The 24717-nt window shown below is 49.5% G+C and overlaps 2 protein-coding genes across 2 annotated transcripts in view; one reads left to right on the plus strand and one right to left on the minus strand.

Moving 5' to 3' along the window:
* NSUN5 (NOP2/Sun RNA methyltransferase 5) lies at positions 1-5570 on the plus strand. The gene is made up of 10 exons (XM_012449032.3): positions 1-129; positions 261-383; positions 1084-1258; positions 1337-1445; positions 3434-3572; positions 3666-3781; positions 4411-4589; positions 4778-4988; positions 5064-5204; positions 5277-5570. The coding sequence occupies exons 1-10, from the start codon at positions 37-39 to the stop codon at positions 5389-5391; spliced, it is 1401 nt and encodes a 466-aa protein (XP_012304455.2). The 5' UTR covers positions 1-36; the 3' UTR covers positions 5392-5570.
* The window catches only part of LOC105714898 (nuclear envelope pore membrane protein POM 121C), a 24366-nt gene continuing 5212 nt past the window's right edge, over positions 5564-24717 (minus strand). Inside the window, exons 5-13 of the mRNA XM_012449031.2 lie at positions 24344-24515; positions 15162-15253; positions 14435-14508; positions 13871-13995; positions 13329-13431; positions 12852-13028; positions 10311-11987; positions 8145-8267; positions 5564-7741 (exon numbers count right to left, since the gene is read on the minus strand). Coding sequence (XP_012304454.2) covers positions 7644-7741; positions 8145-8267; positions 10311-11987; positions 12852-13028; positions 13329-13431; positions 13871-13995; positions 14435-14508; positions 15162-15253; positions 24344-24515 — 2641 coding nt within the window. The 3' untranslated portion in view covers positions 5564-7643. The remainder of the gene's footprint in view (positions 7742-8144; positions 8268-10310; positions 11988-12851; positions 13029-13328; positions 13432-13870; positions 13996-14434; positions 14509-15161; positions 15254-24343; positions 24516-24717) is intronic.

Consider the following 24717-nt stretch of genomic DNA (forward strand, 5'->3'; position numbering starts at 1 on the left):
GCGCTTTGCGACAGAGCCGTAAAGGTGCGCGGAACTATGGCGGTGTACGCAGCTGCCGCAGGCGTCCTGGCAGGCGTGGAGAGCCGCCAGGGCTCCATCAAGGGGCTGGTGTACTCCAGCAACTTCCAGGTAGCGGGCCTGGGCGCGAGAAGTAGGGGTGGGGGTGGGGAACCTGGGATAGGGTGGGACGGGCCGGGATGGGGTCGGGAGGTGGGGCCCGGTGGAGCCCCCGACCCAGCTTGTCTCCCTCGGCCACACAGAACGTGAAGCAGCTGTACGCACTAGTGTGCGAGACGCAGCGCTACTCCGCGGTGCTGGACGCGGTAATTGCCAGCGCCGGCCTCCTCCGCGCGGAGAAGAAGCTGCGGCCGCACCTGGCCAAGGTGAGGAAAGGCGAAGGGCCGGGCGGGGAGGTGAATCCCGACGGTCAGCGCCTTGTCATCTGGTCGCAGCTCTGCTGCTGTGCTCGGCGGGACTGGAGCAAGTCGCTTATCTGAAATGAGCATGGGCAGACCTTTCCTGGGTTACGAGTTGGGATGGCATGAAAATGCTATAACTTTGAATGTTGTGAAGGATTAAATAACCGAGGTATAAAGTAGCAGTGGCGGAGACGCTAAGGAAGTCGGGTGTGGTGGCGCGCGCCTGTGGTCCCAGCTACTCGGGAGGCTGAGAAGGGAGGATCACTTGAGGCCAGGATTCGAAGCTGCAGTGAGCTATGATCTGGCCACTGGACTTAAGCCTGGGCGACAGAGTTAGACCCCGATTCTTAAAAAAACAAACAAACAAAAAAAAAAACCCAAACCCACGAAAGGGTAATGTTGGCAAGAAGGATTGGGTGCAGAGGTCTACTGGTGAACATCAGTGGGGAAAGGGTCTAGGACTGGGAAGCAAGACGCCAGGTTCCGATCCTGTTCTGTCGTTAATTTCTGGTGTGATCTTGAATAAGGTACCCCACATTTATCTGTAACCATCTGGACAGGTGATCTGTGTAGCCATTCCACATCAAGCGCTCTATTAGAGTTAGTTCTAAGGCGTTAATGCTTAATGCTTAGGGCGTTTTTGTCTTTGTCTCCTCATCCCCAGGTGCTAGTGTATGAGCTGTTGTTGGGGAAGGGCTTTCGAGGGGGTGGGGGCCGATGGAAGGCTCTGTTGGGCCGGCACCAAGCAAGGCTCAAGGCTGAGTTGGCTCGGCTCAAGGTTCATCGGGGTGTGAGCCGGAATGAGGACCTGCTGGAAGTGGGATCCAGGCCTGGTCCAGGTGAGTGGGAAGGAGTTGGGGAGGAGGGAGGGAGGCAGAAACTTTGCTTCTGCCTACTCACTGCTCATTGCATCCTAGCCTCCCAGCTGCCTCGATTTGTGCGTATCAACACTCTCAAGACCTGCTCCGATGATGTAGTTGATTATTTCAAGAGAAAAGGTTTCTCCTATCAGGGTCAGGCTTCCAGGTGAGAAGAACTTGGCTGCCCTCATCTCGGGAGGTGCGTGCGGTAGTGGGAAGAGGAGAGGCTGCATAGTTGTGATTGTGCTCACTGGGCTTTCTTCTACGTTTCCAGCAGTTTCTCCATCTCCACGGTTTGTCCTCTTCCCATCCCTTAAACATTGAACTTCTAGGAGTCCCAGCCTACATTCTTCTTTGCATTCCTCTTTTTTCTCTAGCTTTAACTCCTGCCTCCCACCTGGTGATTCTCACAGCCCAGTGTAGACTTCCCTCTTGTATTCCTCTCTCCTCAGCTTCATACGCATGCACCATAGATGCCACAGTTGCTGCATTCATCATCTTCCCTCAGACTTTAGACCTAGTGCATCCCCCAGTTTAATCTAGCATATGTCACCATCTTCTACCCATCCGTTCAAGCCAGAAACAGTTATCCTAGGCACTTCCTTCCTCTCGCTCCAATCATTTACTCCTCCACCTTCAGCATCTTTCTCAGTTCCACTCCTTTCTCTCTTTTTTTTAGACTGAGTCTCGCTCTGAGGTTGGAGTGCAATGGCATGATCTTGGCTCACTTCAACCTCTGCCACCCAGGTTCAAGCAATACTCCTGTCTCAGCCTCCTGAGTAGCTGGGATTATAGGCGTGAGCCACTGTGCCCGGCCTCCACTCCTTCCTCTTCATCCTCTGGGACACTGCCTAGGTTAAGCACTCATCATTTCTTATTGCGATGACCACAAGAAGCTCCCAGACTGGTCTCTCTGCATCCAGACTTTCTTGCTGCATTTTCCTCCTTGTGGTTACTGTAGAAAACTCTAAAGGCGGCTAGGCGCGGTGGCTCGTGCCTGTATTCCCAGCACTTTGGGAGGCCAAGGTGGGCAGATCACGAGGTCAAGAGATCCAGACCATCCTGGCCAATGTGGTAATAACCCATCTCTACTAAAAATACAAAATTAGTTGGGTGTGGTGGCGCATGCCTGTAATCCCAGCTACTCAGGAGGCTGAGGCAGGAGAATCACTTGAACCTGGGAGGCAGAGGTTGTAGTGAGCCAAGATGGTACCACTGCACTCCAGTCTGGGCAACAGAGCAAGACTCCATCTAAAAAAAAAAAAACACTCTACATGCAGCTCTGATGCTGTCACTCCCCTGCTAAGTGCTTTCTTAGCTCCTGTGTGCTGTCCCTCCTGCTTCCTCTCCAGGCCCATCTGCTGCACTGGTGTGCCAGCAACAGTGGCTGGTCCCTGCCCTGAGGCCTCCTGCACTGGGCTCACACCTGGCTCCTGCTTTGTCCTTTGGTGACTCTGAGAAGCAGCCTCTGCCCCTCTCCCTTTCCTCCACTCTTTGTAAGACCCTCTTCCTTCTGCCTCTGCCATGTTGCTTGGACACCAGGGTGGAATAGCAGAGAACGGCTGTTTGCGTTTGAATTCCAGCTCTGCCACTTTGATAGATTTCTGGACTGAGACATGTGACTCTCTAGGCCCATTTCTGCATGGGTCGGGTAGAGTGGGCAGTACTCCTTTGCCGAGCTATAGTGAATGTAATTTTAACCTACGTGCCTCACGTGACTAACTCCTCATCCATCAAGAATGAGCTCAGCTCTCACCTCCCTGCATCCCTTCACCGCCTGGAAAATAACCTTTCTCCAAGGTTATGCTTCAGCAGGGATAGCTAACATTTATTTATTAATTTGCGCCAACTAAGTGTCTTGGATATATTACAGCACTCAAATCTCACACCTACTATTTTGCAGGGGTGCCCATGGGGCTTGCGATTCAATCACTTGTCCAGGCTCCCACTGCTGGTAAACAGTAGAGGGGGCTCTTGAGCTTAGTCATTCTGGCTTGAGAACCCATTCCCTCAACTGCAGATTCCACTGCCCGTCACCCTGTTTATTTCTCTGTAGCTGTAGTAAACATTTGTTGCATGAATGAACTGTTGAAATGGGGCGTGGCAGGGCGAAATTGGGGAAATGATGAATGAATGGGTCCTCTTCCCTGGCAGCATTGACGACCTCCGAGCCCTCAAGGGGAAGCATTTTCTCCTGGACCCCTTGGTGCCAGAGTTGCTGGTGTTTGCCGCCCAGACAGATCTACATGAACACCCACTGTACCGGGCCGGGCACCTCATTCTGCAGGACAGGGTAGGGTAAGAGGAATGGAAAAGGGAAGAATGTGCGCTCGGGAAGGGGTCAGCCTGGGGTCTCTTCACCTGGCCCCGGTGCTCTGCCCACCAGGCCAGCTGTCTCCCAGCCATGCTGCTGGACCCTCCGCCGGGCTCCCACGTCATCGATGCATGCGCTGCCCCAGGCAATAAGACCAGTCACTTGGCTGCTCTTCTGAAGAACCAAGGGTGAGTGCCACGGTCAGGAGCGGGAGGAGGGCATGGGGCTTGATCCTCTACCCTTTCAGTGGGTCATGAAGGCCAAAAGGGTGGCTTTTGCTTAACTATTTCCTGCTGCACCAAAGCAGTTCATGGTCGCCCCAAGCTAAGCTTCCCCCACCGCAGGTGAGATGTGGATCCCTTAGCCCTCAGGGCAGAGACCCCAGGTCAGTTACCTCTGACCCTGGACCCTTTAAATGTAGGCCATTTTTGCTGGGCACGGTGGCTCATGCCTGTAATCCCAGCACTTTGCGAAGCTTAGGTAGGCGGATCATGAGGTCAGGAGTTCAAAACCAGCCTGCCCAACATGGTGAAACGCTATCTCTACTAAAAGTACAAAACATTAGCCGGGCGTGGTGGCAGGTGCCTGTAGTCCCAGCTACTCAAGAGGCTGAGGCAGGAGAATTGCTTGAATCCAGGAGGTGGAGGTTGCAGTGAGTGGAGATTGTGCCACTGCACTCCAGCCTGGGCGACAGTGCGAGACTCTAGTTCAAGAAAACAAATATAGGCCATTTCAATATTGTGTGTCCTGACTTAGCATGCAGCCCCTTAGCTGCTCCATACGTTCTCAGCTGACTCCTGCTCTGTCCTCTCCCTAGGAAGATCTTTGCCTTTGACCTGGATGCCAAGCGGCTGGCGTCCATGGCCACTCTGCTGGCCCGGGCCGGTGTCTCCTGCTGTGAGCTGGCTGAGGAGGACTTCCTGGCGGTCTCCCCCTCAGATCCACGCTACAGTCAGGTCCGCTACATCCTCCTGGATCCTTCCTGCAGTGGCTCGGGTGAGATGGGAGAAGGTGTGGCCGAGGGACCCGCAGGTGCACAGCCGCCTAGAACCGGAGTAGTTTTGGTGTTAGTTCAGATGCTTTAATGGGCTTGGGACCCTGGGGCAAAAGTTCTCCTCTGTGAAGTGAGGATTTCAGGACTGAGGCAGCCTGTGAAGCTGACACTGAGATGCGCTTTTCCTTAGGTATGCTGAGCAGACAGCTGGAGGAGCCTGGCGCATGCACACCTAGCCCAGCGCGCCTGCATGCGCTGGCAGGGTTCCAGCAGCGAGCCTTGTGCCACGCGCTCACTTTCCCCTCCCTGCAGCGGCTTGTCTACTCTACGTGCTCCCTTTGCCAGGAGGAGAATGAAGATGTGGTGCGAGACGCCCTGCAGCAGAACCCCGGCACCTTCAGGTAATGGGCGTGCGCCACAGTCGTGGGGGGCAGCGGTTAAGTGGCTCTCTTACCCAGCACGTGTTTCTCTCGCAGGCTAGCTCCCGTCCTGCCTCCCTGGCCCCACCGAGGCCTGAGCAGGTTCCCAGGTGCGGAGCACTGCCTCCGGGCCTCCCCCGAGACCACACTCAGTGGTGGCTTCTTCGTTGCTGTAATTGAACGGGTTGAGGCGCCGAGGTGAGTAAGCAGGAGCATGCTTGGGAGACACAGGATGACCCCAGCACATCTCACATTGCACTTCTCCTCTAGCTCAGCCTCACAGGCCGAAGCGTCGGCACCAGAATGCACACCCAGCCCAGCCCCAAAGAGAAAGAAGAGACGGCGACAAGCCGCAGCTGGTGCTTACACGCTGCCTGGCACATAGCAGGGGCTCCATGCTGCCTCCTTCCTGGTGGGAAAGGAAGACGCCTGTCTTCTCCATGGAGGGCCCTGGGCCTCACTGCAGGCAGCAGATAGGCTACTGGGTCCCTTCCTTGGGCTATGTTCTTGCTGGTGAGAAAAATGTTGCCCACAAAAATAAAACGCAGAACGTGTTCTATGATAGATCACAGTTTTTATTCTTAGTGACATAAGCAGGAGAAAAATCTCACATTCATACTAAAAATTCCAGCTAGACTCAACAGGAATGAAGTCTTTATCTGTAAGGAAAGTCCCGGCCTCCCGCTCCTGTCCAGTGTACATATTGTACACATCCACATTCACACTCACGGTTCCCGGACCGGCTGTCCTGCCTGTGGAACTGAGGTAAAACTAGCTCAGGTACTGAAACTAGAGGGTCTACCTTACATAAGGTGCAGGTAGAAGCTTGATTTCTAGGCCCGGGCCCACCCCGACCCTCCAGTCCTAACAGGTATTTGGGCTTAAGGTTCGCTCCCTCCTCAGCTGCACACACAGCCAGGTATAAACAAGGATCAGAGCTGTTCTGAGGGCTGGCAGGAGCATCCCTGCCCCCAAACACTCACCCTCAGTCACCACGGGGAGGGGGCACCGGTTACATCTACATCACATTATTTATAAAATAAGAATTACAGTTTATATAACATGGCCAGAAGGGGCTCTAGTCCCTCAGAAAGCTGCCTGGGACAGCATCTGAGCCTCTTCTTCGCACAGGCATAACTTAACTATACAGCTAATTCCTAGTCAATAGCATTTATACTTAACCACCTCAATGAACCAAGCTTGAAGGAATTTAAAAGGCAATTTAGCTTAAATATAAAAATAAATTTTTGTTAAAAAATGTTTAAATATTTTTTTCTTTTAATTTAGACACACGCATTCATACTTCTCCCAAAGAGGTCGGGCGTGGCAGCAAGGCTCCTGGGCCCGGAGTATGTGGTTTCAGAATAAAGGAAGGGCTGTAGAGGGCCCTGTTTAGGAAAAATAGGGTTTTTAAAATCTGGTTCATTAATTTAGCTTTTCTAACACATACTCTGGGTGATGTAGCCTCCAATGAGGTCAGATAAGTGGGACAGAAACAAACTGCAGAGGGAAGAGGTCTTTGCTTTTCCCTGGCCCCATCCTCCTGGGCTGCCAGCCCTCAAAGTCAAAACACCATTGGAAAATCCAGGAGTCAGCACTTGTAGCCATAAAGTGGGGCTACTTTCCACACTCAATTAGCGAGGCTCCAGAAAACTTGAAACAGTAAGTCCGGCACTACCAACATGCCGCCACTCATACAACTCAATTCTTCCTCCAAACTCGATTCAAAGAGCAATACACAGAGCATCAGACAAACACACACAGGACAAGTCTTGAAACATACAATCCCGGAGAGGCAGACGAGGGCCTGGTGAGGCCAAAGGGTGGCTGGGAGAGGAGGCAGCTGAAGCAGCGGTGGGCATCCTGCCTGCTCCAAGAGCTTCTTCCTCTTGGAGCGAGGTATCTCACCCCTGGCTCTGCCAGGCTAACAGTCGAGCCACCAAGCTTTGAGGGGCCAAACTGGCAGAGGGTTAGAGATGAAACATTGATTCAGACTTGGCAGGAGGAAAACGGCAGGAGCAGCACCCACTGGGGTCTCCAAGGCAAAGCTAGATTCAAGGGCATGTAAAAAGGAATCAATCCTGCAGGAAACCAGTGAGGGACACAGCAGCAAGAAATGGGGAAGTAAGAGTCCCCGGAAGGGACCAGAGGAAGAGAACTGCTTCTCATAGCCAAGCCAAGCAAGGTAAAGCTTTAGGGACAACCCATTTCCCGAATCCCATCAGGTGCACAACAGCAATCCAGGTGGGCCGAACCCTGCACCCTCCAGCGACGACGGCTCTCGGGGAAAGGCGGAAGGGGCGCCTGCCTAAGGGCGTGCTAAGCGGGAGTCAGTCAGGGCAGTGGATGCTATATACAGGTGTTTCTTGAGTTCTCCAGCATCCCCAGTGGAACTGTTCAAGTAAAGGTCACGGGCTTTGGACCTGCCGCATCCTGCTTCCCCATCCCTGAGGCTCGTTCATGCTTCCTCCAGGAGAAGGGAAAGGGCCCCAGGGCTGCCACTACCCCCCGGTGGCTGAAGCCAGACATCTAGGGTAGGTTTGCTGTATGGAACTCGAAGGGTCAAAGGCTCTTCCTAGCAGGTGCCAAGGTCCAGATTTAGGGAAGGGGTGGGGAAATGGGGCCAGGAGACAAAGGCTATTTTTTGCGGGTGTGCTGCCTTCGGGCCTGCAGCCGCTGTCGAGCCCCTGGGGTCTTGGATCCCGCACCAATGGAAAATGAAGGGGTCGCCGATCCTGGAAAGATTCAAGACCTCATCAGGCCAGCTGCTACCTGAGACTCTGGGTCTGAGTGCCTGAACTTCTGGAAGGCTGGGCGGGAAACACCGTACGGGAGGAGCCTACTGAAATGCAAACTGCCAGAGTGCCTCAGAGCCAGGCCCAAGAATCCATTTTTACCTGGCTTCCCACAGGATGGGGAACTTCCCGCCCAGACAGCTTATCTCTGATCTCTGCCATCCAACTCCCATCCCTGGGCAGTGGCGGACTCCTAACCCAAAATGTCTTTCCTGTGCTGAACCTGATCTTCACGAGGCCTCAGAGGGCCAGAAGCCTGACACCCCACCCAACCCCTCCTCAGACAGACACAGATCACAGGGCCATGGGACTACAGGGGGCCACAGGGTGGCTTTCTGCTTACCGAACGGTCCAACGCCAACAAAGCCTTGGGCGGGTGTTGAGGACGCCCCAAAGGAGAGGCTGCTGCCCGATGTGCCCACTCCAGGCGCAGGGGTGTTCTGACCAAAGGTGGGAGCGGCGGTGCCTGGAATGAAGACAGCAGAGAGCTGGCCAGTGAGCAGAGGGCGGAGGCAGGCAAGGAGCAGAGCAAGAGCCTGCGCTCCTCAAGGTACTTCCTCATAGGACTCTTGGCCCTACTCCTGCTCCTGGCCCACTCCTCCATCAGCAACTGAGCCAGACAACCGAGTCTTCATGCCTGGTGCCCCAGCTCAGCCTGCTTCTCCCACCAGCTAATGGCCACGCCATGGCGGAGGAAAAAAACCCTGCCCTGCAGCCGCTTCCTGGGCCTCCTGACCACTGCTGCAGAGGGGAGTACTCCAGGCCCCTGCCTCCTAGCATACCCAGGTTAGCCACCTCCTCCGTTCGGGCCTTCCCCCCTCCAGCCACTGTCCCCTCCCCTCATCTTTTGTGGTGCCCCCTGGTGCCCAAAGTTGTCATGAATCCCCTTCTCCAGCCTTGCCCTGACTGACTCTGGCTGCCTGGCCGATGCCCTCTCCGGCAGCTCCTCTGCAGGGAAGGCTGCTCTCAGGGCCTGGCCTCCAGCCCGGGCAAGGGGAGGCTCCCTGTGCTCCCATGCTGCTTCCATACTGTTTTTCTTCCTTCCCTAAATGCCATAACCCAAGTTCAGATCATCACTTTATCATAAGCCGCCATGCCCTCACATCACCTGTCAACTGCCAGGTCACTTCCTGATTCACGGAGGACCCTTGGCTCACTGGCTTCCTCCTCATCACCCTCATGGTGACTTCACCCTGTGAGGCTGACAATCCTCGGCCCCTCAACCTTGCCACCCCCATGAGCTCCTCTCCCCCACCCCTGCCACCACTCCTGGGGTCACACCATAACCACAAATCTTGGCTCCCAAATCTCCTGCAAGCACTACACCCCTCCTGCAGCTGACTTCACCCGCTCTCCACTCCTGCACCCCGAGCCACATCGGGACACTGGGACATTGCCCCTCCTGCTGCGCTTGCTGGGGTCCCCATGGCCGGGTGGCACCAGCTGTCCACTCACGTCAGGTCTACACCCCAACACCCAAGTGTCGCTGGGAAACACACACCATGCTGACTGGCCTCATTTGAACTTCACAATCACAACTGTCCAGCCCACAAACTGCCTAGAAAGTGTTGACACTTTTTAATAACGTTTCCCCCACTGTCCCAAGTAACTCTTTCCAAAGGCCCTTCTTTCACACTTCACCCCAGCCCTCTCCCAGATCATCTCTATTTCACAAAGAAAACAGACACCATGGTTCTATGGCCATCTTCCAGTGGGAGGCGCCATCACGGCATCCTTCTACTTACTCTGCAGTGGTTTTCCTGAATACTTAAGTGCCAAACACTGAGCCCCAGCCACAAACCACCCTCACCTCTTGGCCTCCTTCCACACCACTGCCTCTGCCTCCACCCTTCAGCCACGCTTGCCTTTTCCTCTGCTCTTGAACATACCAAACATGTTTCTGCCTCTGTGCCTTCACATGTGCCATCCTGTAATGGAAAGGCATCCCCACTCATGCTCTGCCCACCCCCGTACTCAGCTTACGTTGTTTTGAGACAGTCTTGCTCTGTCACCCAGGCTGGAGTGCAGTGACACGATCTTGGCTCACTGCAACCACTTCCCAGGTTCAAACCATTCTTGTGCCTCAGCCTCCTGAGTAGCTGGGATTATAGGCAGGTACCACCACGCCCAGCTTTTTGGTCTTTCTAGTAGAGACAGGTTTTCACCAATTTGCCCAGGCTGGTCTTGAACTCCTGGCCTCAAGTGAACCACCTCCCTTGGCCTCCCAAAGTGTTGGGATTACAGGCATGAGCCACTACACCTAGCCTTCAGCTTACATTGTTAATTACTCAGAAAGGCCTTCAATGACCAGCTAAATCCACAACAGCTCTTCCAGTCACTCATTACATATTTTACCAAAATGTGTTGTGAGCTGGCATTTCATTCAGTTCTATATTCAATGCCTGTCTCTCCACTGCCATAGCAGAAGGTCCCCCAGAACACAGGCTGTGCAGGCACAGCTCTCTGAACAGTGTTTGGCCTTGCAGCCCGAGCCCATGCCTCTCCTTACCTCCAAACACAGGTTTGCTCTCAGGCGTGCTGCCCACGTTGAAGGCAAATGGTGTGCTCTGGCTGCCAGTGCCCAGGGCATTCTGACCTAAGCCCCCTGTGAAGGGGGTGGGGGTGGTCCCACTCTGTCCTGCTCCGAAGCTGAATGCTCCAGAGGTGGCGCTGGAGCCAGGAGTGGCCACATTGATCCCAAAGCCCCCGCTGCCAGCGGGGGCCGCTGAACCCCCAAATGTGAAGGGTGATGGTGTGCTGCCGAACACTGAGCTGCTGCTCCCGCTGCTGGCGGTCTGGGTGGTGGCTCCAAAGCCAGAGCTGGTGTCTGCACCGAAGAAGATAGCAGTGGTGCCGCCAAAGGCGGGCTGTGAGCTGGCGGGGGCGCCAAAGGCTGAAGCTGCGGCTTTCAACCCAAACGCTGACTGCGTGGCACTGCCAAAGGCAGGTTGGAGGGGTGTGGGCACGTGTGCGGGCACAATCGTGATCGTGGACGCAGGTGCAGGTGCGGGTGCAGCAGCCGGGGCTGGGGCTGCAGAGTTCCCAAAAGTGAAAGAGCTGCCAAAGCTGGGGGCGAGGGCTGGCTTGGCGGCTCCCGGTGGCTGCCCCTCAGCGGCCCCAAATGCGGGCTGGGGGTTGGCTCCTGGATATGATGGGAGCGGGGACTTGGTGCTTGAGCCAAAGGGAATGCTGAATGTGGAGGTGCTCGTGTTACTGAATGTCAGAGTGGGCTGGCTGCTGGTGGCTGGGGCAGAGGTGCTGAGGCTGCTGCTAAAACCACTAAAGCCGGCAGCGCTGCTGGTGGTGGCCGTCGGCGCAGCAGTGGGCAGGGACTGGGTGAAGGTGGTGACTGTGGTGGTGGTGGGCAGGGCAGGCGGCTTGCCAAACTGGAATATGGAGCCCATGGCCGGGGTGAAGCTGGCAGCAGAGGCCGGGGGCGCCCCGAAGAGGAAAGGCTGTGAGGTGGCAGTGGCGGTGCTGGTCGTGGTGCTCACGTTGCTGCTCGCACTGTTTACACCAAAGCCAAACGCAGGCTTCGAAGCAGAGTCTGTGGATGGACTGGCTGTGGTGATAGGAGCCACAGCAGAGGTGGTGGTGGCCAGGCCGGTGAAAAGTGGGGCAGTTGTGGCGGGAGCAGTGGCGGGAGTTGTCTGCTTGAAGAAGGGAGCAGGCAAGGGCACAGATGCAGGTGGCCCCATGCTGCTAAAGATGGGCTGGAAGGTCGGGGCTGCGGTGCTGGTGGTTGTAGGGAGGGAGGAGCTGGAAGGTGCTGTGGCTGGGACTGAAGGGCCAGGCAGTGTGGGGCCTTCCTTCTCACTCTTGGGTGGGGCCATGAAAATGGGCTTGAACATGGGAGATGCTGAGGACTCGGCAGGGGCAGCAGGGCTGGAAAGTGAGGTGCTCTGTGTTCCAAACAGGAAGCTTTGTTTGGGGGCAGGGGACGGGGCAGATGTGGCTTGGGGTTTGGCAGCCGTCTCTGCCTGAAGGGTTGGAGGTGACTTGGTGTCAGTGGCTGGTACTGTGGATGAAGCAGGCATCAGCCCCAGCAAAGTGGTGGGAGGTTTGGAGTCTGAGGAGGGGCCGGGGAGAGGCCCTGGTGGCCCTGACTGTGAGGAGCCCAGTGGTGGCAGGAGGCTGGGTGTCTTTGGAGGCGAGGGGGCCTCAGTGGTTGCTGCTCCAGCAGATTCTGGAAGAATAGAAAAAGTGAATTTGGAGTAAATACCTGGAAGGTGATGGTATTCACTATTTCAGTATCCTCCCCGTGCCTACCACAGAGCCTGGGATCTAAGAGTCAGTTAAACTCAGCTAAGTCTGCACTACAGGCTTGTATGCTAAATCAAGGAAGTGTTCATTATGTCTACCTCACAGATCATCAGACAGACAGAAAGGGATAAAATGGGGCCTAAATGGGGACCTAACGTGTAGAGACTAAGACAACCCAACTGTCTCAACTCTGAAGTTCACATACCAATCTGGATATACTTTATTTGCCTATGAAGCTCACCGGCCCGGTGCTAAGAGCACGCAACTGTGAATGGGCAAGTCTCTGCCCTTGAGCAGGGAGGGTGAGTATGAGCCCCAGGCTACCATCTGATAAAGAGGTGTGTAAGCACAGTGCCATGTAGGCCTGGGCCGGGAACAACCAGCAGTCCCGAAGTACTGGAGGGAAAAGGAGGCAGTGCTGCTCTGGACCTGTGGTTCTGACAGGCATGGACATCCGGACCACATCACCACATTCACACTTCCAAGGCGCCGCGCCCGGGAAGGTCATTCTCATCTGACCGATAAGGAACGCGAGGCTCAGAGCAGCCACGGGCCAGGCTTCAGATCCTGAGTGCTGCAGCAGCCCTTCCCTAACACTCCCTGATGCAGGCTCCTGCGCTGTTAAACGTGGGCCCACTCTGGTGTGGTGGGTCAGGGTGCGCTAGGCCTGCAGAGCAATCTCCACTGACTGACAGGCGCGACGCCTTTACTCCACCCCAAGCAGGGGATGCTACTGAGAAGGCTGATGGTGTCACAGGCTGGATCCACAGGCCCCTCTCCAGCTCACCTGGGCAGGGCAGCAGGCTCGGGGGACTCTGCATCTTCTTCAAGCTGTCTAACAGTGGGTTGGTGCTTGGGGCTGGGAGGGAGGTGGCGGGGGAGGCAGGCGCAGCAGCAGGCAGGGTAAAGGTAAATGAAGGCTGAGTGGTAGGTGGGGTCTCAGTGACAGAGTTCGAGGCAGCATCTAAGAAAGAAAGAAAGGTAAAGCAGTCCTGGCTTGTTTGGGACTTCTTTCCAGATGCCTGTTTGAGAGCAGGGTCTCGGCACAGCTCATGGAGGAATGCCTCCCTCAATCGCAGTGTTCCCTGCTGTCCAGTTCCCATGAAGACCAACACGGATTTCTCAGGGGAGAAAGACCAAAAGAAAACACGGAACCCTACTTTGGATTTTCCCAGAGAAACTTATTTTTTTTAAACACCAAAATAATACCAAAGAAAACAAACACCTGACACACCTCAAGTGTATGGTGGTCTGTCCTCCTTACCGGTCTTATCCTCCAAGGCCTCGTTGAACCACTGTAATGAAGCCTTCTTCTCTGAGTCTAGGTCCTCGGCAGTGATCGAATAGCCAAGCTGGGGAGGTGGAGGCTACCAAAGAGAAAAAGAATAGGTCAGGTCAATCAGAAAAAACAGAAGCCTGGGTGCGGTGGCTTACGCCTGTAATCTCAGCATTTTGGGAGGCTGAGGTGGGTGGATCACTTGAGGTCAGGAGTCTGAGGCCGGCCTGGCCAACATGGTGAAATCCCATCTCTACTAAAAATACAAAAAATTAGCCGGGTGTTGTGGCGTGCACCTGTAATCCCAGCTACTTGGGAGGCTGAGGCAGGAGAATCACTTGAACCTGGGAGGCGGAGGTTGCAGTGAACCAAGATCGAGCCACAGCACTCCAGCCTGGGTAACAGAGTGATGCTGTCTCAAAACAAAAACAAAAACAAATTAGAAAAAGCTGGAAGAAACTTGTCCTTAGCGTTCCTAAGACTTAGGAGAACTAAGTGGGGGAGGCAGGAGTAGATGGACAAGACCATACCAAGGTCAGCTGTTCTCCTCGCCGAGAAGGCAGCAGCTGAATTTTCCGCTTACGCTGCCCAGAGCTGCCAGGTGTAGACGGAGAATTCCATGAGTTTTGTTTCTTCCATGGGGTTGTATCTGCAACTAAAGAAAGAAATCTAGACTTGTTTGCTTCCTTCCCTCTTCCAGAATTGGATGGTTCTGTCCATCCACTTCCAACTTAACACTGGGTTTTCACTGGATATCCCTGACAAGATTCCATCTTCTGTGGTTTGGTTGCTTGGATGGTATTTGCAAGATTAAGGCATGCATACCTACTGCTTACTGCGCAGTAATTACCAGGATCACCCACAGGTGACTCCAACTGAGCTTACTTCTATCCAGTCATGAAACCCCTGTCTGTAACTGTTCTCCCTCATCAGACTGTACACCTCTGAAGGAGAGGAAATCTCTCTCTGTATCTCCCATGCCCTAGACCTAGCAATGCTCAAGACACTTTTTAAATAGGTATTAATCTCTACATCCTCCACAAACACCTCTACCTCCAGCAGCAGCAGCACCTCCTCCTGGCTCAGCAACCTACCCCTTTCTCCCTGGGACTCCTTGTCTGTCACCAGTGGGGTTGAAGAACTGGAATGATGACACACTTCCTCTTCTCTGTCAGGAGAAAAGAAACAATTTAGTCTAGAAAGACTTTCTGGCCTAAGTATTGAATAATTTCTCACACCCTCTTAACTACCAAGTGGCCAATGTCTAAAACAACCATAATTTAAGATCTCAGTATGTCAGGATAAAAAAAGTCAAAAGGAAATTCCAGCAGAATGAAGGGAGGCTGGTTCATGGAGGCCATGGAGATACCTTTTGTCTTAAAAAAAAAAAAAAAAGCATAAACCAACAATCTTGAAAACCTTACTTACAACCTCCCAAGTCCCTGGGAGTTCAAGACACAGATCTGATCCCTGAGGGAATGGTGGTCCAGCCAACTGCAAGCACCCAGTCAGCTGGAGTCAAGAACCTGAAGGCGACTGCCGCCGACTTGACTCTCTGCTGTCCACTCTGCGTGGCCTGTGCTTGCACCCGATCCCTCAGGCTGCAGTGGGAGGTGACAGGCAGAGGCCACTAGAGTCAGTACGTGAGACTGCAGGCTGACAGCAGTTCAGGTGGGTGCTGACTGTCCCTCTCCCAGGGCTTAGTTTCTGTGATTCTCCAAGTCACAGTAGCACAAAGCCTAAGAGCCAGGTTCCTTTCCCACCTTCCTCATCCCCATCTGTCCACACAGCAAATGAAAACGACAGGAGAATACTGAGTACCTGATTTTCTTTGCTGGCCTCTCCGGTGTCTGGGAGCGGGATGAGGCTGGGCTAGAGAAGGGTGATGAACTGGGACCACTTCTCTTCCAGAGCTGAAAATCAAGAGGACGTGACTGAGCCTGCTGATAACTCAGTATCTGACCTTCATGACAAAGTCTCTTTTTACGTGACTAAGAAAATATTTTTTATGGTTAAATGGTTAGTCATGCCTATAACCCCAGCACTTTGGAAGGCCAAGGTTGGAGGATTGCTTGAGCCCAGGAGTTTGAGACCAGCCTGGTTAACATAGGGAGACCCCCATCTCTACAAAAAAACTGAAAAATCAGTTGGGTGTGGTAGTTTGCACCTGAGGTCCTAACTACTCAGGAGGCTGCAGTGAGCTGTGATCGCTCCACTGCACTCCAGCCTAAGTGAAGAGAGTCTCAAAAAAAAAAAAAAAAGGAAAAAAATTTCTTTGTGAAGAAAGACCCCTGAAAAGAAAGTCAATTGCCAGTATTAATTCAAAGCAAAAAAAGAAAAGTCTATAAAAGTAATGGAATGTTAGTAAAGGTAGAAGAAATGGACGCATTTTTTGCATATGTTAACTGGAAAGGTAGACTTGGTAATGATGAGCCAGGACACATTCAAACCTACTCTAGACTGTCTGTGGAAAGGACAGAAGGAAGCTGAAGAAGACAACCCAGTCAACTAATTTAGTCTTACTTCCATTAAATTTTCAATTTTAATTTACTAACTTCATTTTTAAAATATGCTGTCGTAACATTTATGACTTTTGCAACAATTATGGCATTTATCATCATGTGATGATCATCCAAACATGTGCCTCTTCTACCAGAGTTCTTGACAGCAAAGATGGTGCTTTCATCTCTGTGCCCTCCAGAGACCGGCAGCAAAGTAGCTGGCACAGAGCGGACACTGCAAATAGTCTCATAAGTGCTGAGCCTAATGACAAAGGCACTAAGCCGTCCCCTCAGACCGTCTTTCCTACTTGAAAAGCTGCTAGTGATTTGTCACCCAGTACCAGCTACCATCACTGAAGTACAAACAGGAAGTCAACAATGATCAAACAGAGTTCAAAAATGGAGAAAAGGAAGCTTTAGACAAGTGGTAAGCAGCAAACAGTTCCATGAGGCCACCATCAGGAAGCCGGGCCTGGGGGGAGCTTGAGAAAACTGCTCTAGGCAATCACAGCTGAAGTTATGCTCAAGCAACAAGAAAGGCCAGAGCCCAGTGGTTTAAAAAACATGGGATTATAGGGATAGCAAAGAGTAGAATACAAAACCTCATCAAAGTGATCCAAGGACTGAATACATGAGTGGCATTTTCAATCACTTCAGATCCCTGACGCTAGCTCACTGGTTCTCACACAGCTCTCATCAGTCACCCGTGGAACTTCGAAAGTACACAGATGGCCGAGTGTGGTGGCTCATGCCTGTAATCCTACCACTTTGGGAGGCTGAGGCAGGAGAAGTGCTTGGGCCCAGGAGTTTCAGACCAGCCTGGGCAACATAGCAAGACACTGTCTGTCGTTAACCTAGGGCTAGTACATAAATAACTTAGGGCCAGTACATAAGTAACCTAGGGCCAGTTCAGTAAAAGTACATAGATGGCCGAGTGGGGTGGCTCACGCCTATAATCCCAGCATTGTGGGAGGCCAAGGCAGGTGGATCACTTGAGGTCAGGAGTTTGAGACCAGCCTGGCCAACAGGGTGAAACCGTGTCTCTACTAAAAATACAAAATTAGCCAGGTATGGTGGCGCATGCCTGTAATCCCAGCTACCTGAGAGGCTAAGGCAGGGGAATCACTTGAACCTGGGAGGTGGAAGTTACAGTGAGTCGATACTGTGTCACTGCAATCTAGTCTGGGTGACACAGTGAGACGCCATCTCAAAAACAAAACAAAACAAAACAAAACCATGTATCTAGGAATAATTATAACAAAAGAGAAGTAACACCTCTACCGAGCGGAATTAGAGATGATGTAAATAAAAGGAGGCGGCCAGACATGGTGGCTCATGCCTATAATCCCAGCACCTAGGGAGGCCAAGGTGGAAAGACTGTTTGAGCTAAGGAGTTTGAGATCAGCCTAGGCAACATAGTGAGACGCTGTCTCTACTAAAAGTATTTAAAAAAAATTATCTGGGTTGGAAAGAGAAAAATTCCACAAAAATAAAAATAAAAAAGTAAAAATTAGCTGGGTATGGTCATGCATGCCTGTAGTCTCAGCTACTCAAGAGGCTAAGGCAGGAGGATCACTTGATCCTGGCAATTTGAGGCAGTAATGAGCTATATGATTGGCCACCATACTCCAGCCTGGGCCACAGAGCAAGTCCTTGTCTTAAAAGTTAAATATATGAATGACATTCCATGTTCATAGATTAGATTAGAAGTAAACAAGTTCAATATTATAACAATGTCAATTCCATCCAAAGTAATCACCAAAGGCAATCCCAATCAATATTTCAACTTTTTGTGTGTGTGTGTGGAAACTGACAAGTTGATCTAAAAATTATATGCAAATGCAACAGGCCAAGATCCAAGACAGTCCTGAAGAGAAATGAGAAAGTGGGATGACTGACTCTGTCAAGACTTAAAGTATAAGGGTAGGGGTAAAACAAAGACTGGCACAAGGGTAGGTAGAAAAATAGACTGATGGAACAAAATAGTCTAGAAATGGACCCACATATATACGGACACTTAAATTAGACAAAGGCAGTGCTGCAGAGAAATAAGGATGGTCCTTTCAATAAATGTTACTGGGAGAAAATGGGTATTTCTACAGTAAAACAACAACAACAACACACCTAATTTTGATCCTAACCTCACACCATACACAAATCAATTTCAGGTGGATGATGGATTTACATATGAAAAGTATTCATAAAATAATAAAGCTTCTAGAAGGTAGCATAGAAGAAAATTATCATAACCTTAAGTTAGGCAGGCAAAGATTCCCTGAATACTACACACAGTATGCTAACCACAAGGAAGCAGAATGGCAAGAGCAGGACACTTTTTTGTTGCAACACATACATGACAGAGAGCTCGTATCTAGAATATATAAAGAGCGCATTCAAATCTCTAAGAAAAAGACAACTTAATAGAAAAGAGCCAAGAAACCTGAACAGGTATCTCACAAAAGAGGCTGTACAAATAGCGAACAAAAATTTGGTACTTCTATCTCATTAGTAATCAGGGAAATGCACACTAAAACCACAATGAAATATTACTTCACACTTACCGGAATGGCTAAAGAGACTGGCAATACCAAGTGTTGGTGAGGATATGGAACAACATAAACAAAAATCTCATATACTGCTGGTAAGAATGTAAACTAAAACACCCCCTTTAATACACTGCTTAGCAGTTGGGCGCAGCGGCTTATGCCTGTAATCCCAGCATTTCGGGAGGCCGAGGCAAGTGGATCACTTAAGGCCAGAAGTTTGAGACCAGCCTGGCCAACATGGTAAAACCCCATTTCTATTAAAAATAGAAAAAATTAACTGGATGTGGTGGCACACATCTGTAATCTCAGCTACTTGGGAGGCTGAGGCATGAGAATCACTTGAACCCAGGAGGCAGAGGTTGCAGTGAGCCAATACAGTACCAATGCACTCTAGCCTGGGTGACAAAGTAAGACTCTGTCTCAGAAAAAAAACAAAAAACCAAAAAACAAACAAAAGGCTGAGCTCAGTGGCTCATACCTGTAATCCCAGCACTTTGGGAGGCTGAGGTGGGTGTATCATCTGAGGGTAGGAGTTCAAGACCAGCCTGACCAATATGGTGAAACCCCATCTCTACTAAAAATACAAAAATTAGCTGGGTGTGGTGGCATGAGCCTGTAGTCCCAGCTACTAGGGAGGTTGAGGCAGGAGAATCACTTGAACCTGGGAGATGGAGGTTGCAGTGAGCCGAGATTGCACCACTGCACTTCAGCCTGGGTAACAGAGCAAGACTCCGTCTGAAAAAAAATTTTTTTTAGCAGTATCTACTGAACGTACACATATTTTATGTGTACCAAAAGACTTAGACAATTATTTATATTAATATTATGTATAATAGCCTCAAACTGGAAACTCGAATGTCCAATGGCAGAATGGATAAGTTAACTGTGGTTATATTCATAGTGTGGAACAGTATTCAGCAATGACAATTACCTACTGCTATGTGCAAGAATGTGGACAAATCTCTTAAGTCAAACACCAAAGAATGCATACTCTATTTCCATTTATATAAAATTCAAAAACAGGGTATACTATGTAAGGTGCTAACAGGAAGAAAGGAAGGAGCAATGATGGGGAATGGGCAGGAGGGAGGTTTCTATGTGCTGAAAATGTTTTATTACTTGACCTGGGTGGTGGTTACAATTTGTGTTTTTCTGTAAATTATACTGTAGTAAAAAAAGCCATCTAAAGAGTGAAGCAAATTACATGACATGAAATGCTATGCAAGATATAATCGATAAAAGAGAAAAGATGAGTTTTAAAAAGCAAATATGCTGTGACCCTGTTATGTAGAACAGTCAAAAAATTCTGGGTATGATCTGTGTTTGCACACAGTAAGAATGTTAACAATGGATACCTACTGGATGGAGACTGGGATTGCTGGGACAGAGGAATTTTACTTTACTTAAAAAAGCCAAAACCAGGAAAGGTAATACTTGCACATTACATTACAATAAGAATGTACAGTAGGCTGGGTGCAGTGGCTCACACCTGATATCCTAGCACTTTGGGAGGCTGAGGCGGGCAAATCACAAGGTCAGGAGCTTGAGACTAGCCTGGCCAACATGGTGAAACCGCATCGCTACTAAAAATACAAAAATTAGCTGGGCATGGTGGTGGGCACCTGTAATCCCAGCTACTCAGGAGGCTGAGGCAGGAGGATCGCTTGAATCCGGGAGGCAGGGGTTGCAGTGAGTCAAGATCACACCATGAGATCATGCCACTGTACTCTACTGCGGGCAACAGTATGAGACCACGTCTCAAAAAAAAAAAAAAAAAAAGAATGTACAGTAAAAGGTAAATTTCCTTTTTTATCTCAATGATAGTTTCTAATATATCCTCCTCTAAGAATTATTCTATGCATATTAAAAGATTTTAAAAAGTCCAAACAGTAGAGGATCCTATACAGTTCTGTGCCTTGTTTTTTATGTAATTTATTTTTGAGATCATTCACATAAGTACTTACTCAGTTGCCTTATTCTTTTTCAGTTACATAGTATATTTCAGCTTGCTGAAATACTGTTATTCAACCAGCTCCCTGAAAAGATACATGTACACTGTATCCAAGCTGCTGTTATTAAAGCAATGTTAGTCAATCCTTGTACACATCTTCCAGTATGTGCATAGGGTAACTTCCTAAAGGTAAAGCTGCTTGATCAAAAGGTGCGTGCATCTATCTCTCATGTCAACAACTCCTGTCACACAGCCCTCTAGCGAGCTGCACCAACTGACACTCCCACCAGCAACGTGAGAGGAGCCTGTTTCTTGTAATATTGCACTTCTGTGGTTTCTGCTTTTTTCTACTTTACTTTTAAAACTTTGGTTCATTTGGAATAAGTTTCTCTAGTACAGGAAAAACTCTCGAACATGAGATTTGACTAGTAGCCCTTCAGAAAAATGGTATGCTAACTCCAAGGATATGAACTAGCGTGCACGGAAACAGAACTGAAAACAATCATTCAACATATGAATAGATGATCAGACTACTCATAAGAGACAAAAATTAGATAGTTTTTTTTTGAGACAGAGTCTCACTCTGTTTCCCAGGCTGAAATGCAGTGGTGCTATCTCTGCTCACTGCAACCTCTGCCTCCTGGGTTCCCAAGACTCTCCTGCCTCAGCCTCCCAAGTAGCTGGGATTACAGGTATTCTTGGTAGAGACAGGGTTTTGCCATGTTGGACAGGCTGTTCTCAAACTCCTTACCTCAGGTGATCCTCCTGTCACGGCCTCCCAAAGTGCTGGGATTATAGGTGTGAGCCACCATATTCGGCTAGCTACTATATATATATATATTTTTTTTTGAGATTCTCTCACTCTGTCACCCAGGCTGGAGTGCAGTGGCGCTATGTCTGCTCACTGCAACCTCTGCCTCCTGGGTTTCCAAGATTCTCCTGCCTCAGCCTCCTAAGTAGCTGGGATTACAGGTGTGCGCCATCATGTCCAGCTAATTTTTATACTTTTAGTAGAGACAGGGTTTCACCATGTTGGCCAGGCTAGTCTGAACTCCTGATCTCAGGTGATCTGCCCACCTTAGCTTCTCAAAATGCTGGGATTATAGGAATGAGCCACCACAACCGGTCTAGGTACTATTTTTTACCTGTCAAATTGGTAAAACCTCAAAGCTACCATAACTAAATCTGCTTGTGAGGCCATGCAGAAATGGTCCCTCTCATACAACGCTGAGAGGAATACTGAGAGGTACATGCTCTGCAGGGGGATTTGACAATATCCAGCAAAATTATATGCACATTTAACCTTTGACCTGAGAACCTGACATCTAGCAAATTTCCAGAGGCAAAACTGCCAAGGGTGAAATGACATATGAACAAATGTATTCTTTGCAGCATTATCTGTGAAACAACACAATGTTTGCCAACAGAGGACTAGAGCACCTATGCAGTTGTAAGACAGAAGATGAGTTTCTATGCAATGACCTCAACTGCATATTACGGGAAGAAAGCAAGGTTCAAATCTGTATATACTGTCCACTACCTTAAATGTTAGAAGGTGGCAGTTTTCAGATACACTGATATGCATATCATTTAAAAAAAGAAGAAAGGATAATCAAAAAGTAATAAAAATGGAGAAGAAGGAAAAATGTAGAGTGGAAAGGGATGGAAATTGAATTTCTGAGTGTATCTTGTTTTGGTATATGTTTTTTGAAACAACTTAAGTATTTTACATAATTTAAAACAGAACTATTTCAAAAAGGAAAACATAGAAATCCCTGTAACTTTCAAACATACTGAACAAATGAACCTCTTTGTATATAAAGTTGGTGTACCAAAGGACAATTGACATTACTTTAAAACACAATATATTGATTACATGTCCCTAGCATTCTCAGAGGGATATAAAGACAAAATGAATCACAAATAATTCTTTTTTTTTTTTTTTTTTTTTTTTTTTTGAGACGGAGTTTCGCTCTTGATACCCAGGCTGGAGCGCAATGGCGCGATCTCGGCTCACCGCAATCTCCGCCTCCTGGGTTCAGGCAATTCTCCTGCCTCAGCCTCCTGAGTAGCTGGGATTACAGGCACGCGCCACCGTGCCCAGCTAATTTTTTGTATTAGTAGAGACGGGGTTTCACCATGTTGACCAAGATGGTCTCGATCTCTTGACCTCGTGATCCACCCGCCTCGGCCTCCCAAAGTGCTGGGATTACAGGCTTGAGCCACCGCGCCCGGCCCACAAATAATTCTTAAACTGACTTCAGCAGTCTTAATAATGACAGTGTTAATAATGACACTGATATCGTAAGTTTGAAATTGCACAGGCCGGGCATGGTGGCTCACACCTGTAATCCCAGCACTCTGGGAGGCCAAGGTGGGTGCATCACCTGAGGTCAGGAGTTCAAGGCCAGCCTGGCCAACATTGTGAAACCTTGTCTCTATTAAAAATACAAAAATTAGCCAGGTGTGGTGGCTCACATCTATAGTCCCAGCTACTTGGGAGGCTGAGGCAGGAGAATTGCTTGAACTTGGGAGGCAGAGATTGCAATGAGCCAAGATTACACTACTGTAATATAGCCTGGGCAACAAAGCAAGACTCCATCTCAAAAAAGAAAAAAAAATTGCGTGTACTAACATCAAAGTAATTATAAACCAGCATTTTTGGTGTAATAAATGTCACCCAGCCAGTATTACGGTTATTAATGTTCATTTATATAACTGTCAGAGCTTCTGGGCTGAATTCGTTTGAAAATGTTCTCCTCTCAAAAACATTTGTCCGGGTTGGGCGCGGTGGCTCACACCTATAATCTCAGCACTTTGGGAGGCTGAGGCGGGTAGATCACAAGGTCAGGAGTTTGAGACCAGCCCGGCCAAGATGGTGAAACCCTGTCTCTACTAAAAATACAAAAATTAGCCGGGCATGGTGGCAGGCGCTTGTAATCCCACATACTCGGGAGGCTGAGGCAGGAGAATCACTTGAACCTGGCACCTGGAGGTTGCAGTGTGCTGAGACTGCACCACTGCACTCTAGCCTGGGCAACAGAGCAAGACTCTGTCTCAAAACAAACAAACAAACAAACAAAAAATATTTCTCCAACAATGTTTACATCTTTTTGTCTGGCTGCTGTATACTGAGTACCGACTTACTGACAGCCACTGTAACAGGTGCTTTTCAAATATTACCCTCAATCATTACAATAGCACTTCAGAGACAAGAAAAAGCGATGTTAGGTGATTTGCCTGCCCAAGACCTTTGGCTACTCTATGTCAAAGCCAAGCATTTTTTCTTTTTTCTTTTTTGAGACACAGTCTTGCTTTGTTGCACAGCCTAGTCTTGAACTCCTGGGCTCAAGAGGCTCTCCCACTTTGATCTCCCGAAGTGATGGGATTACAGGCATGAGCCACCCCGCCCAGCCTCAGAGCCAAGATTTGAACCTAAGTCTGTCTAGCAGCAAAGCCTGTTCTGCTCCCTATACTATGCGATAATCCCCTTTCCAAAAAATCATGACCACTTCTTGTTTTAAAAATCTGCACTTAATTCTAAATGCCTATGATAAATCTCTTTTATGACTCAATACAACCTAGACTCAGTGTACCTTCCCAATCACCCTTAATCTACATCACAGCTCTGTCTTGTATCAGCTCGCACACATGCACTGGTCTATATTCCAGGCTTTCTACTCTGTTGCATTGATCATTCAATGGTCTGTATCTAATAGAAGATAGATATTAGAGACAGTCCTAATGTCTGACAGATAGAAGGTGATTAGTAAATCTTTGCTAATCAATTACTTTATTTTAAAAAAATTTCTTTAAAAATTCTTTTGTACAGGCAAGTCTCACTATATTGACCAGGCTGGTTTTGAACTCCTGGGTTCAAGCAATCCTCCTGCTTTGGCCTTTCAAAGTGCTGGGATTACGGGGCTAAGCCACCACGTCTGGCCCTCATCAATTAATGAATGCTGGGAATTCACTTCCCCCACATCACAAGAGCTGTACTTGTACCTGTGAGATGCCTCGAGTGGAGCTGTAGGAACTGGTAATGGCATTGCGGCTGGAGCTAGGGATGCCACTTGGGTAAGTGCTTGTCAAGGAGCTCATGGAAGAGGTTCGGGATCTCTTATTCAAGTGGTCATCTGAACTCTGAGAATTGAGGCCTCTCTTCAGAGACCCAGGCCTAATGAAAGAGAAAAAGACAGATACACCTGTTAAAGGCAACATTCTTTTATGGTTTCATCCACGGTCATGAGATCTTTCTTAATAAACATGAAGGGAAGAGAATAATGCTTTTAACTTTTAGTGCTAACAATCTGGTCAAATCTATCTGACAAAGCCAGTAAGAAAAGCCAAATATTTAAAACTTAAATGTATGATTCCAT

The sequence above is a fragment of the Aotus nancymaae genome, unplaced genomic scaffold (genome assembly GCF_030222135.1).
Source record: "Aotus nancymaae isolate 86718 unplaced genomic scaffold, 86718_ANA_hifiasm-v0.15.2.pri h1tg000012l, whole genome shotgun sequence".
Taxonomy (NCBI): Eukaryota; Metazoa; Chordata; class Mammalia; order Primates; family Aotidae; genus Aotus; species Aotus nancymaae.